Genomic DNA, 15318 nt, shown 5'->3' on the forward strand with positions numbered 1-15318 from the left:
TGTAGCAACTTAACACAGAGTTCAGAAGCACACTTAGAGAATATAAAGAGAGAAAGAATCAAGGCAAGAATAAGGAAGGAGAAGAAGGAGAGGACATGGAGGGAGGAAGAATGTGAGGAGGCAGGGGTGGGAGGCTGGGGCTCCCCAGCATTCCCGCCTCCCTCTGCTGGTCCGTGGTGAGGGAGGAGTGAGGGCCTCCTGTGGCTGACATTCTTTCAGGGAACTCTGCACAGTCCTGCTGATATCATCAGTTTCTTTTGCTGCTGCCTTGAAAAGTAAACAAAAAAGGGCTACAACACTGCAACTCCATCAGGGGCATGGGAAGATGAGGGTGGGGATGGGGTGAAGGAACAGGAATCCAACAAATATTAAGAGGACAAACTTTGGTAGGAAAGTGACAGACCAAGCAAAGTAAAAGGCAAGAAACTTTAATAGTTACTTTGCTAAAGATAAAACTCTGGGTGATAAAGGAATTAAAGGCAGAGTCTCAAAGAGATATTTGCACACCCGTGTCTGTATTAGCACTACTCCCAATAGTCAAGAGGAAGCAAGCCAAGTGTTCACTGATGGAGGAACAGAGTGTGGTATACACATGTAATGGAACATTCCATTATATGTATAATACAGGAAGGAAATCCTGTCACCTGACACAACATGGATGAACCTTGAGGACATTATGCTAAGTGAAATAAACCAGTCACAAAACACAAGTCACTGTATGATTCCACTTATATGAGATAGTGAGAATAGTCAAAACCAGAGAGACAGAAAGCAGAATGGTGGCTGTGGGGGCTGGGAGGAGTGGGAATTACTGTTTAATGGGTACAGTTTCTGTTTTACAAGCTGAGAAGCCTATGGAGATGGACGGCGGTGACGGCCACACAGCATTATGAATGTATTAACAGTTAACGTTACTGAACTGTGCCCTTAAAAATGGTGAAGACAGTATGTTTTATGAGTATTTTACGACAATTTAAAAATTAAAAGAAAAAAAACCAGAACACACTAAGGGTTATGGGCACAAATTCTCCTTATGCCCACCACTATCTCAGCTGGTAGTCTGATGGCTGTAGACACCATTAGAGGCAACGGTGAATCTATGGGGAACCACCCAGGAAAGTCACCATCCAAATGTCCACATCCCTGCTTGGCAATTAAAACGAAGACACTTTTCTTCAGCACCTGGTGAAGATGTTTAGTTTCTAGTGCTTTCCAAGATCCACCTCAAGAGAAGTCAATTTGTCCACAGGAAGCGTAGTTTCCAAAGCTGTCTACAGTGAACCTCTGAGAGATGTGAATTGAATTCAGCTTTAGAGAGCCAAAGTAGAAGTTCTCAAACAACTGAAAAGGAAGAATAAAAACCCAGAATGAATATTTAAAGTATAGATGAAAATATTAAACATCAGATTCTCTTGTAAAAAGACCAAACCACAACAATCCCAACAAACCTCTCATGCTTTTTCTTTTCAGTGTTTACTCTGAATAATGATCCAGGAGAGGAGGGATGGGGGTGGAAGTGAGAAAAGAACAGCCAGCTATTCTCTCTGATTAATTCTAAAGTCTCCCCTGACAAATGCACCAGAGAAAGAGGTTCTGAAAAGTCAAATCCGAAATTCATCTACTGACCAGATATGACCAAGAACTTACAGCAAATGCCCCGTGGCCACACCCTGACTCACAGAGTCTGACCAGGCTGCTTCTGACTTCCAGTGACTGACCATGCAGGGATCTCTGCTTTGTTGCACCAGGGTTAAATGTGACATAACAGATGTCTAATCAATGCCATTTGTTAGGAGCGCTGACTAAAATAAATAGAAGATAAGGCTCCTGACTCACAAGTGATTCAGACAAACCACTGAGGGACACAGAGCATGCACACACACACAGAACAACCCAAGGGACACTTCTACTTGCCAACAGAACAAGTACAAGTGATTACATATCAAATACCTTTATTAGACTTGGATTCAAGCCAGCGACCTAAAATAAATACTTTTTACTATGATCCTGTACTTTATAAAAGCTTTCAAGTGTGTCAGGGTGAGGGATGAACCATACATACTCCAAGAGGGACTGGACTTTGTGATTACCACATTTATAAGGCAGGACCCAAAATGACATCAGAATTCATCCCAGGAAAACGCAGCCATACTGCATGAATAAGAAGCGGCAAAGATGCCGGGCGCGGTGGCTCAAGCCTGTAATCCCAGCACTTTGGGAGGCCGAGGCGGGCGGATCACGAGGTCAGGAGATCGAGACCATCCTGGCTAACACGGTGAAACCCCGTCTCTACTAAAAATACAAAAAATTAGCCGGGCGTGTTGGCGGGTGCCTGTAGTCCCAGCTGCTCAGGAGGCTGAGGCAGGAGAATGGTGTGAACCTGGGAGGCGGAGCTTGCAGTGAGCAGAGATCGCGCCACTGCACCCCAGCCTGGGAGACAGAGAAAGACTCCGTCTCAAAAGAGTAAAGAACGTACCTTCCTCTGTTAGGATGTAAGAATTGCTCTTTCTTAAAATGTCAGTACAATCCCAAGAAAGCCTTGGTTGTTTTTTAGAGATAGAGTCTCTCGCTTTGTTGCCCAGGCTGGAGTGCCTTGGATTGCAGTAGTGCCATCATGGCCTCAACTCCTAAACTCGGGCAATCCTCCCATCTCAGCCTCCCAAAGCACAGAGATTACAGGCATTAGCCACCATACCTTGGCCCCAAGAAAGGCTTGTGACACATGTCCCCAACGATGCTTGAGGGGACCTTTGCACATGGACAAGTGACTGTCTTTTCACTTATTTTTATACAACCTCCACACACATGGACCTTGGCCACCAATGCTTTTCCTCTTCCTGCAATTAATGGCCTAGCAAAATGCCTGAGGGTTCATTAAAGGCTAACTTTATAAAGCCCAGTAAATATTGATTCTTCAACATGACATCAACTTGACCCCAAAGATCTATTTAGAGGTTGTGTGCTGCATTGTCCTGTGTTTCAGAAAGGTGATCGGCTCCTGCCTGCATTAATTTACACAATTAACTTCTCTTCCTGGCTTTGGCAGCCTGCTTAAACCATATCCACCCTTTTATGTAAAGAAATTCAGCCTGAAATGGTTATCTGCTAATCCCTTTGCTGAACATTAATTTGAAGTGAAAGACACGTCACTAAGACTGACAGATTTATAGCTCTGCAAACTGAAGCCTTCTAGGTACGGAAAAGCTATAACCAAAGAGGCAATAAAAGACAAAACAAAAGAAAATTAAAAGGAAACTCGTAATACTTTCAACAAGTTACTTTTTAAGGATTGGCAGCCTATGAGTTCTCTACCTTCTTCTCTTTGTGCCCATGTTTTCAAGTAGTGGGGAGGCCACAGTGAGGAGCTGCAAGTGACCGACCCATGACTTCACTTCACCTTATGCAGATGGCCTATAGACAGCATGAATCTGCCAGGGATATTCTCCTACTCCAGGTTTAAGGAAACAGCAAATGTAGCAATCATGAAGTTAGCTGGGATGTGACTGCAATGCAGTAACAGAAAAATTGAGAGAGATAACTAAACATAAATTCTCACGTCCACTAAGGCAAGAGCAGGCTGTGGAAAGAATGCTGGATTCTAAACATATGCCCGGACATGTAAGCTGTGTGACTGTGGACAGAAGACACCATCCACTGTACCAACCACAACAGGGGCAAAAGATCATAATGGGCAAAGACCTCATAAGAGCAAGTACAAGGCCAGGCGCAGTGGCTCATGCCTGTAATCCCAGCACTTTGAGAGGCTGAGGCAGCCAGATCACCTGAGGTTGGGGGTTCGAGACTAGCCTGACCTACATGGAGAAACCCCGTCTCTACTAAAAATACAAAATTAGCCAGGCGTGGTAGTGCATGCCTGTAATCGCAGCTACCCGGGAGACTGAGGGAGGAGAATCGCTTGAACCTGGGAGGCGGAGGTTGTGGTGAGCCGAGATTGCACCACTGCATTTCAACCTGGGCAACAAGAGAAACTCTGTCTCAAACAAATAAATAAACCAAAAAAAAAGGCAAGTACAAATACCTTGTGTGCTCACTGAGCAGGGTTTAAAAAAAATAAAAAATACCTTGTAAACTGTAAATTGCTATGGAAAATTAGTATTTCCGTAGCAATATGGTATTTCTTATGATGTTTTTAAATATCTCTCTGCCATCATTACCCTTGTATTTATTTTACCTTTGTAAGTCACCATGTTCTTTCATACCTTTTGATAATATCACAACAAACAGATTTCTCATCCAGACATCCCTAGTGCCAGTGCCAATCTTCATGTCACCCTTCCTGCCTCTGTTCTTGTCCTCTCTCTGTGTTTATGATTTAGTAACAGATAATTTACTAGCAATTTTTCAGTTATCTTACTACTTAGTTAATGTTATATCTTTTTTTTTTTTTTTAGACGGACTCTCTCTCTGTCACCCAGGCTGGAGTGCAGTGGCGCGATCTCAGCTCACCACAACCTCTGCCTCCCGGGTTCAAGCTATTCTCCTCCCTCAGCCTCCCGAGTAGCTGGGATTACAGGCATACACCACCACACCCAGATAATTTCTGTATTTTTCAGTAGAGACGGGGTTTCTCCATGTTGGCCAGGCTGGTCTTGAACTCCTGACCTCAGGTGATCCACCTGCCTTGGCCTCCCAAAGTGCTGGGATTACAGGCATGAGCCACCATGCCCAGCCTGTTATATCTTTATTCTTTGTTTTTTTTCCTTTTTATTTATTTTCTTAATAGAGACAGGGTCTTGCTAGGTTGCCCAAGCTGGTCTTGAACTCCTAGGCTCAAATGATCCTTCTGCCTCGGCCGCCAAAAGTGCTGGGATTATAGGCATGAGACACCGTGTCCCGCCAACGTATCTTTATTCTTAAGTCTTTTAGTTCTATCAATTATTTCTAATGACTCACTAAAATATAAGCCCTACAGAGGAAGAAGCTGAATCCTACTGTAGTGTAACATTATCTAGTAGACTGCATCTGATCGATAAATATCTGCTGGACAAAATGACAATGAAAACTAATGCTGTAGATGTCCATGTACATCCCCAAGTCTGGAAAGAGAAAACTATGACATCCAGTAGACTGGATTAAAGGTCTAATGCATAGGTTCCCACCAAGGAATTTCTGAACAGGACTTGCCAAATAATATTACTTCAAATCAAGGGGGCGGGGGACATTTCTACATGTTTCTTATTTGTGAAAACCTGGATCTCTTTCTTAGCTTCAGTTTCTGATCTGGAATATTGCTGAGCACCTGATGTTATGCATTTTCATGCAAAGAGGCACATGAAAGTAGTTCTGTCTCCCAAGTGCTTACCATCTCATTAGGGAGAGTGCATATCAGAAGAGGGAAATGCTGACGACCTGGGTGTGTCCATCTTATGAAAAGTCACTGAGTCCTTTACTCTGTGATCTGTGTAGCTTTCTGTATGTATGTTCTACTTTAATGAAAAAAGCTTACCTAAAATAATATAGGCAGTAAAGCTTAAGCGTGTGAGATGAGAGGTACAGGCCATCAATAAACGCAGCAGGAGGTAAGGAAACAAGGGATGCTGAGGGCTGCGGACCTAGGAAAGCCATCTGGAGGAGACCAGACCTGAGCTGGGCCTTGTGGCAGGTATAGGGCGTAACACAGAGGAGGGAGGGCAGCATGAAGGCAGAAATGGGCATGGTGGGCTGGGCCAGGCAAACAGTTTAGATGTTTGGAAGGTTCCTAGAGTGAAGTAGTGAGAAAGACAGAAGGAAGGAGAATCAGATTAAGGGTGTCCAGGGGACCTGAGGCTCAAGTTCACAAGTTATACTTCATCCTACACAGTGAGGAACCACTGATGGCTTTAGGGTAGGTTGGTGGCCCAAGATGAAAACCATGTTTTAGGGAGATTAACCTGGGTATGATGTGTTGTGCTGACTGGAGAAGAGAACAAGAGAAAGAAAAAAAAGGAGACCATGGTAGTAGTTCAGTCATGAGGGTGATGTTGAGTGTCTCAACTACAAACAGGCAGTGGGCTTGGAAAGACTGGAGCAGATGTGAATGAATGAATGAAGCCATGAATGAAACTATGAATGAAACACAGACCAGAGCTAAATGATGAGAACTTACGAACACAAAGAAGGAAACAACAGACACTGGGGCCTCCTTGAGGGTGGAGGGTGGGAGGAGGGAGAGGAGCAGAAAAGGTAACTACTGGGTACTGAGCTTAATACCTGAGTGATGTAATAATCTGTACAACAAACCCCCGTGACACATGTTTACCTGTGTAACAAACCTTCACGTGTACCCCCAAACCTAAAATAAAAATTACAGAAGAAACACAGAAACGCCTTGGTGACTTTCTGGATGAGAAGGAGATGGAAAAATCAGTGATGATGGGTCCAATGGGCATATATGAGGCTGCCATTGACAGTAATAGAACATTTTTGAGAGGGAGCTACTTCATGGGGAAAACAACAAGTTCAGGTGTGTTTACACACTCACATCTGTATCACACCCACTAGCTCTCTATGTCCCAAGCCCTTCTCGATTCTAGGATTTTCCTGACAGGCTCTGAGAATATCCATCAGAGACACCTGTAGCACAGTTAAGTGGAAATAAATCACCATGAAAGGCTTTATGAGCGTCCCTCCTTTTATTGAGTTGTAGTGCTTTTTATATTAGGGAAATGAACCCTTTTTGTCTATGTAACAAGTTGCAAATACATATATTTCCTCTAGTTTGTCACTTGTCTTTTGATTCTGCTTATAATGGTATTTACCATGTCAACTTTAATTTTTATGAACTCACAATTATCATAACAGGAGATTTTAAAAACAAAGTTACCTAATGCCAATAATTATATATTAAAAGATTGGCCGGGTGTGGTGGCTCACACCTGTAATCCCAACACTTTGGGAGGCCAAGGCAGGCAGATCATCTGAGGTCAGGAGCTCAAGACTAGCCTGGCCAACATGATGAAACCCCATCTCTACTAAAAATACAAAAATTAGCCGGGCATGGTGGCAGTCACCTGTAATCCCAGCTACTTGGGAGGCTGAGGCAAGAGAATCACTTGAACCCAGGAGGCAGAGGTTGCAGTGAGCGGAGATTGCATCACTGCACTCCAGCCTGGGCAACAAGGCAAAGCTCTTTCTCAAAACAAAACAAAAAAAAGATCAAAGTGAACCAGAAATATGTAGGTATTGACAACAACACTAATAAAGATGACAACAGCCAACATTTATTAAGTAAACACACGTGCCAGGAATTATCTCATTGCATCCTCACAACCCCAGGAAATAGAGCCTATGATTTTTTTTTTTTTTTTTTTTGAGACAGAGTCTTGCTTTGTCGCCCAGGCTGGAGTGCAGTGGCGCGATCTCGGCTCACTGCAAGCTCCACCTCCTGGGTTCATGCCATTCTCCTGCCTCAGCCTCCTGAGTAGCTGGGACTACAGGCGCCTGCCACCACACCCGGCTAATTTTTTGTATTTTTAGTAGAGACAGGGTTTCACCGTGTTAGCCAGGATGGTCTCGATCTCCTGACCTAGTGATCCGCCCGTCTCGGCCTCTCAAAGTGCTGGGATTACAGGCGTGAGCCACCACGCCCGGCCAATAGATCCTATGATTAATGCCCATTTACAGTTGAGCCTTAGGCTTAGATGGCTTAAGTAATTTGCCCAAAGACACACACGAAGTTGATGGTGTTCAGGACTTCTCAAAATATGGCACCTTGGCATTTGAGCAAACAGCAGAAGCAGGAAAGTCTCTCTCACCTTCCACAGCCCTTCTTCCCTGAAGCAGATGATAAAACCTACGAAGGCCGTCCTGTGACCTCCTGCTCTTCTCCCCTGAAGCAGGTCATAAGACCCTCATTCGACAGGTACCCTCCCTTTACGCAAAGAAAAGGAATATCCTTATCTGTGAAGACATAGGGCATAGAGAAGAATCCGAACAAACAGGCCTTGCTAAGCCTCCCCTCAGTTTATTACCATTAGACCACACCCTTTGTCCTCTAACCATACTTCTCCATGACAGTCAAACTTACTTATAAAAATCAAACCTACTTATAAAACCTTTATCAAACCTACTTATAAAAATACACAAGTTATCTCTTCCTTTGGATCTTTATTTCTGAAGGCTCCCGTGTCATGTAAAGCTTGTATTAAATAAATTTGTATGTTTTTCTCTTATTAATCTGACTTTTGTTACAGGGGCCTCAGCCATGAACCTAGTGATGGGTGAGAGAAGAAATCTTTCCTCTCCTGCAAAATAAAGGTAAAAAACTGAGATTCAAACCCAGACAGCCTCACTCTAGAGTCTGAGCCCGTTGATTCCTGTACTCTATTGCCCCTTAATGTGAGTGGCTCCCCTTGAAACACAGCCCTATTAGATAGCCACGGTGAGGAACGCTGACCCAAACAACTCCCAAAGACTGAAATGAACATGTTCTTTCACTTGCTGTTCCTATATTCACTGCCACTGCTTTTCCTGGACCTGGTTTAAGAATCGGATGGCTCTAGCTCAGCTGGAAGCATTTTAATTGAATTCTGGATGAAAATAAGCACGAGTCAACTAAAAGGCTATATTTAATTTGGTATTTGAATGGGGAAAGAAGAAAAAGCTTAAACTACAAGTTTAAAAAAAAGAAACTTGGTTGCTCTTTTGAACCTGAACTAAACATGAAGAACAAAGTGTTATATTGTTTAGAAAATAACAGACCTAACAGGAAAAATTTAAATTAAAAAAGAATCTAGTTAAGGTGTCTGAATCATGTTGAATTTTTTCTCTTCACTGTTGTTTTATAACAATTCCCTTGGGGATTTTGAAACCTAAACCATTTTTTTTCTGAAAGCATTTTTCCCTGACATGCACACACGTACAGCCCTGTTGTTATGGAAGTCAGTATTTTTTAAAACCTGCTATATAAAGGAACATAACAACGAACAGTACACAAAACTACAAATATTTAATGAGGAAATGGAAATAGGATTAAAACTGCCAATTGCTGTGATATAATTAGTAAATAATAAGTACTGACTTGGACGATTTAAGAAAATTTAAAACCACACCGGGCACAGTGACTTATGACTTGACTTCAGAGGGATGGCTGGACTCCGGAGGAGAGACGGCTTGACTTCCGGGAAGAGCCGGCCAGAAACAGGCAGACTTTGGGGTAAGATTACCCGCCCATCCCGTCCCTTCTCCAGCTCCCATGTCTGCTGAGAGCCATTTCCATCACTTAATAAAATTCTCTGCCTTCAACATCCTTCAAGTGTCTGGGCAACCTCATTCTTCTTGTATGCCGGACAAGAGTTCAGGACCCACTGGGTGCAGGTACCCAGAAAAGGCTGTCACACTGGCCCTTTGCCCTCACTGGCAGAGGGCAGCCACCCCACATGATGAGGCAAGGGTACCACTGAGCTGATCACACGCTGCTGTCCACAGACAGCGGGACTAAGAGAACATTCTAACATGCCCTCTGGGGCTTTGGGGATCGCTGGCACCCTCACCTAGACACTGCCAAGGGGCCCACACGGAGCCTGCTTCTGCCAGCACCCAAAATGGCCAGCCAGATCCCATACTCACTTGCTCACGTGCTCCCTCCCACAAGGGGTTGAGCACGGAGAGCCAAATAAATGGGGCACCCCCTGTCACAAGTCTGACGAAGGGGTCAAGAAAAATCCTGCATCAATAATATCTTTAGAAAATTAAACAAACTTTTCCTATCACCAAGTAAAGAGAGAAATGTAGACCTTTGATGAAAGGTTTTTGGTCAAAATCAAGGTTTTCCGTGACAAAGAATGGCAAGATAAAATCCAACCATCCTACTGTCCCCTGCTCACATGATCTGTGAAGCCTACCATTTTCAGTTTGTACATGTTTCTTTCCTAGGGAGAACACAAAGGGAATTGTTGATTTCTGGTAATGCTGTGGTATACACTGAAAGAAAACAAATAGCAAGATTTAAGGGCTCATTGTGGTTATTTTTCCTTGCATTCATTTCAAACCTTCTACTCCTTCCCCATTGCCCTATGACACAGCCATCAAAGACCAGAAATAACTCCAAATGCAACAAGCCTGCCAAAATGAAACCGGCAATCTCAAACAGAGGTGGGGAAGAGGGTGGAAAGGGGCCTTCTCTTCTTATATCTGTGACCTCGGGCTACAGAACCGAATGAATGGCCAGTCCGCAACAGCACAGTGACAATCTGCTGGGGATCCCTGCTCACTTGGCTTCCCCAAATGAGGCTCGCTCTTTTCTTCAATCTTAGACAAAGCTGTGGTTACTCTCTTCCAAGATCCCTCTTTTAAGAAAATCTACTTCTTGTGCTGGTGGCCTCCGTGAACTATTTGCTGTCTCAATACTACTTGAATAAGAAGAAATTCAGTTTTGAAGTTAAAAATGAAAATTCAAAATATTCAAATCTTATGCTATTTATAATCATTCTTGACACACATGAGATAAACCAACCCTTAGAATATAATCTGGTGCAACTGAAAGTAACTACAGGGGGTTCAATTAATTCAAGTATTTAGAAGGATGTACTAGGTCATATTCCTCTCTAAGAAAGGATGTTATTGTTCTCATGTATGGCAATCAGACTTTTGAAACTCAAAGCAGAGTGAACAGGAATAGCAAATGCATGTTACTTTGAGGTTTTCCCAGTGTTTTTCTTCCATTGTCTGTTTTGCCAACTTCTATTTCTCACAATTATCCCGTTTATAGATAAAAGTAACAGTAATAACACTATTTTGTACTTAATAATAATGCTTAACCACCTACCTCTCTACGAGGGATGGTATGAGGATGAACAGAAGACAGGCTGACAAGTACTTTGAGCTCTTGGGGAAGGCACTCCCAGTATGAAGCCTTGCTGTGGTTAAATAACACCTTTCATCTAAGGATCTAAAAGTGTCTTACAAAGCCCAGCTCATTAACTCCAAAAAATTGCTATGATATAAACCAGAGCTGAGCATTATTATCCCCATTTATATAAGAAACAGGGACAAGCTAGGACCACTAATACTGTGAGAGAAATTTAAGAGTTCCTGGGATGAGGCCTAGGATACAGGCCAGTAGAAGGCCATGTTCACAAGGCAGTGTGTATGGGCCTCTCAATTCCAATAACAAATATGTACCAAAGAGTGCCAAGTGGGGAAGCAGGTCCATCCTTAGGCTGTGCATATACAATCAGATAGCGAAGAATGAGAAGCAAATGATGTGAAAAGCTATCATCACAGCCCTTGGAAGATCTCAATTGCAAAACATCAAAACAAATAATGGTATATTTCAGATGCATTCCTCATAAAAGAGGCATCTAGGTACAGGACTAGTATGACTTCAGGGAGCAAACAGAAAGATACAAATACCAGACGAAAAATATAATTGATTTTGAAAAAAAAAAATCAAGGTTCTTCGTATGTCATGTTACTAATCTCACTCAGAATTAAGATCACTTTATTGGGAGTTAAGTCATCAAAAAGAGTTAAGTCCACAAATAAGTTTCCCCCTCCCAAAAAAATAAATTTTGTTTCAAAGTTATGTTTATTAAAATTCCTCAAACCTAAAAAAAAATTCTGAGTTTCTGCCAAATACCATGCATTTGTCTTCTGGGCCACCTGTGAGATTACTTCTGAGGAGACCAAATGTGGGAGGTATGAAGAAGCAAGAAGGAAATGGAGATCCACCACATCCGGGGTCAAAAAAAACCTTCCATCTACTTTAAAAATACTCATATGGGCTGTGCCCAAGTGGATTCTTTCTAAACATCATCACAAAAGAATGGAATTGAGTCTGTTTACCCTAAGGTAAGTCATGCTCCTCTACACACAGACACACATACCTTCACCTAGGTACAAAAAATAGAAATTTCTTTTCTACTGAAGAAAGGGGACAAAAAGTTTCTTGGGGCAGACTAGACTTTAATGCTTTCCGATTGTGAAAATAAGTAATTCAAAATCTAAGCTGTTGGAATCGTAACATATTGTAAGGCTTAAGGGAATGTGATTATGTGAGTCACTTAAACTTGTATCTGTAACCTGGGCAGCTGTAACTGTTGTTTTTCTGATTATAGATTAGCCTTTTTCCTCACCTACACTGTTTTGTAAATTGTTGTAAATGAATAAATAGTGCCAGAGAAGATCCCTTCCCTTTTAACTGTTGTCTTCATTTTGATTAAACTTCCCTCTTACATTTCTCATACAAAGACTTAAAAGACTATCACATCATCTAGGATGGTATGTTAAAGACTTTCTTTCTTTCTTTCTTTCTTTTTTTTTTTTTTTGAAACAAGGTCTTACTCTGTCAGCCAAGCTGGAATGCAGTGGCGTGATCACAGCTCACTTCAGCCTCCACCTCCCAGGTGCAAACGATCCTCCCTCCTCAGTCTCCTGAGTAGCTGAGAATACAGGTGCATGCCACCATGCCTCGCTAATTTTTGCATTTTTTGTAGAGACAGGGTTTTTCCATGTTGCCCAGGCTGGTCTCAAACTCCTGGGCTCAAGTGATCCTCCTAACTCCGCCTCCCAAAGTGCTGGGATTACAGGCATGAGCCACCACGCCAGGTCCTATACTCGTAAGTTGGAAAGGAAGTGAAAACAAGCTGTACAGAAAAGAAAACAAACTGTAATTAACTAAATTATAGTTCATAAACCAACCTTCTACAGAAAATGTTATAATCCTACTAAATTTGTTTTCTGCCTATATAAGCAGGACCTTAACTTTTAACTTTAAGCACTGACCTCATTTCTCTGAAGTCCCTGTTTCCCAAATGGCCATTCTCAGCTTTTCACTTGAATAAACTTTTAAAAACTGAGTTCTGATCCTTTCCATTATTGCTGGTCGACATTATCAATGACTACACACCCACTCCCTCCCCCAATTTCTCCATCTTTAAACAGGGATGATCCTTTACAAAGATGTTCTGCAGTTAAAGATAAATTATAAGATGAAATTTTGAGCTCTGATTATTATTGTCACTCACTGACTATAATCTCTAATGCATCACTGCAGGAACCAAAATGCAAAGTATCCTTAAAAGAAAAAAGAAGGTTTATCAGGTACTCTGACAGCTTACAGGCTCTACAGTCATTATCTGGTCTCATAGGGCTGTAATATTTTTAAAGACCAAAATAGGAACATCTACTTCAGAATAAAAGACAATGAGGGTGGCAGGTAGTGACTATCCTAGAGTCATCTCCAAATACAGCTTAACTCTGCCCAAGATGCCACTTTTAATCTGAAACATCAGACTGCAGTGATCAGTGGTGTGAGAGCCAGTAATATTATAGTAGCTAATAATAGCCAATAAAAGAGAGGACATAATGTACTTCCAGAAGGCCTGGGGCACCTCAGATCCAAGAAGCAAGGTCAAGGGCAGTCTGTGGGAGGAGCAATTCTTATCAACATCATGGCCTCTGTGAGGGGAGCAGCAAAAAGGCTGTTAAGTCAGTAGAACAGCTGTGATTTTTCAACCCATCAGCAGGCCACTCCTGTTTTTGTCTCCATTAAAATAGTACCAAAAGGCTTGTGTGTCCCCAAAGCCCAAGTCCCCTCTCCACTGACTGAGATGGCATTCCTTGCACAGAATGGGAACAGGAACCTCCCTCACTCATCCTGCTCTCAAATCACCTGCCTGTCTTGCTGCAGTGAGCAAGATGAATGCTCAAATGAGCATTAGCCTGACCTAAGGATGTGCTGGAAGAAGGCAGACAAACAGAGCCAAGGAGGGAAGGCTTGAAAACTTCCTTCAAATAATCACTCAGGGATGCACTTTGGGAATTTGGCCTGAGGCTCACTGCTGATGTAAGGATTAGCAAGTTTAAGACTGCTGGTAAGGCCAAATGACCTATTAGAGGGTGAATTAAAACTGCTATACACAAACAGGATGCCAGGCAGTTCTGCTGAGCACCTCAATATTCAAAATGCCAAGGGATTTCCCCTCTCTGCAGTCTTTCAATTTTGAAAAATAGCAAGAAAATAATATGAGTGGTGGTAGAAGGTAGAGGAGAAAAGAGGCTACGCTGACCCGGCTGGCGAACTCACACCTAATCTCCGCCTAATCTCGGCACAGGCTAGGCACACTCGGCCCGTTTCCATATCACGTTGCAGAATTAGCCTCAGAGATGAGAGGTGAAAGTTCAATTTGCTGCATAATTTCTTTCCAAGGAAGCCTTGCCACAGGGCATGGGTATTACTGCTTTAACTGACAAAACTGCCCCTGGGGCTGATGGCTAGCAGAGACTCTTCAAGCCTGTGACTAGCAACCCTAAGGGCAGGTGCCCTTTCAGAACTAATCTAGACGATGTTTCTGCAGATAAATTCTCTCCCTTAGAAAACAACCTCTTCTTAATGCTCTTATTTCTGGTGTGGTCACCTTCCCTCAGGTATTATTCATAATGGTCCCTCAAACAAATGCAACAGAAGATTAATATTTGGTCTCCGTATTACACAGTAGAAAGGAAAAGCAAGTCAGCAGAAATGAATCCTTAGAGGGGAGTACACAGGGGACAGCAACAGGGACATCTCTTCCTGGCCCCTGGCTTTTGGGAGGCTCGGCACAAAGGGGCTGACTATTGTGCCAAGGCAACAGATTCCGGAGCAGCATGGAGGAAACCAGTCACCAGCCTCAGCCCATCTCCACTCCAACTTCTCCACCAACAAGGCAGCATCCAGAAGTTAAAGAGCAAATCAGGCCGGGCGCAGTGGCTCACACCTATAATCCTAGCACTTTGGGAGGCCGAGGTAGGTGGTTCATGAGGTAAGGAGTTCGAGACCAGCCTAACCAACATGGTGAAATCCCGTCTCTACTAAAAATACAAAAATCAGCTGGGCGTCGTGGCACGTGTCTGTAATCCCAGCTACTCAGGAGGCTGAGGCAGGAGAATCGCTTGAACCCGGGAGGCAGAGGTTGCAGTGAGCTGAGATCGCGCCATTGCACTCCAGTCTGGGCGATAGAGCAAGACTCCGTCTCAAAAAAAGCAAATCAGATGTCCCTAGGCAACATCACACAATGCGAAGAGTACACATACATATAAATAACAGCTGCCCCAAATAATGGCTGGCCTTGGAATGGCTCCCTGGAAGAGGGGAGAGAGGCTGTCATATGTTATCACTAAGTTATTTTCAACTAAGTTACCTCATTAGATGGGAAGACATGAAATACTGCATCCTCTGTCAGAACCAAAGGAAACATGCCTTGAGTAGCATCACTGTAACTTTATAGACTACAACAAACTTTTCTATAATCTAATTCAGATGGCCCTCCTTCCCCTCTGCAAAGGTGTGGGCTAGATGTCAAATAAGCAAAATGCTTTGGAAGAGAGAGAGAGGGTTAT

At 42.9% G+C, this 15318-nt stretch overlaps 1 protein-coding gene across 5 annotated transcripts in view; it reads right to left on the reverse strand.

Annotated features, from left to right (window-relative positions):
• Positions 1-412: 412 nt before the first annotated feature.
• ASCC1 (activating signal cointegrator 1 complex subunit 1) overlaps positions 413-15318 on the reverse strand; it is a 126245-nt gene continuing 111339 nt past the window's right edge. For 3 of the 5 annotated variants that reach the window (XM_032139518.2, XM_032139522.2, XM_032139527.2), the window contains exon 10: positions 413-1341. In XM_032139518.2, the coding sequence (XP_031995409.1) occupies positions 1225-1341 (117 nt within the window). In that variant the 3' untranslated portion in view covers positions 413-1224. Of the gene's footprint in view, positions 1342-7754; positions 7900-12154; positions 12585-15318 lie in introns of those variants that run through there. The other 2 variants (XR_004245488.2, XM_058436330.1) reach the window with 2 other exon arrangements.

The sequence above is a fragment of the Hylobates moloch genome, unplaced genomic scaffold, assembly GCF_009828535.3.
Source record: "Hylobates moloch isolate HMO894 unplaced genomic scaffold, HMol_V3 SCAFFOLD_3, whole genome shotgun sequence".
NCBI lineage: Eukaryota > Metazoa > Chordata > Mammalia > Primates > Hylobatidae > Hylobates > Hylobates moloch.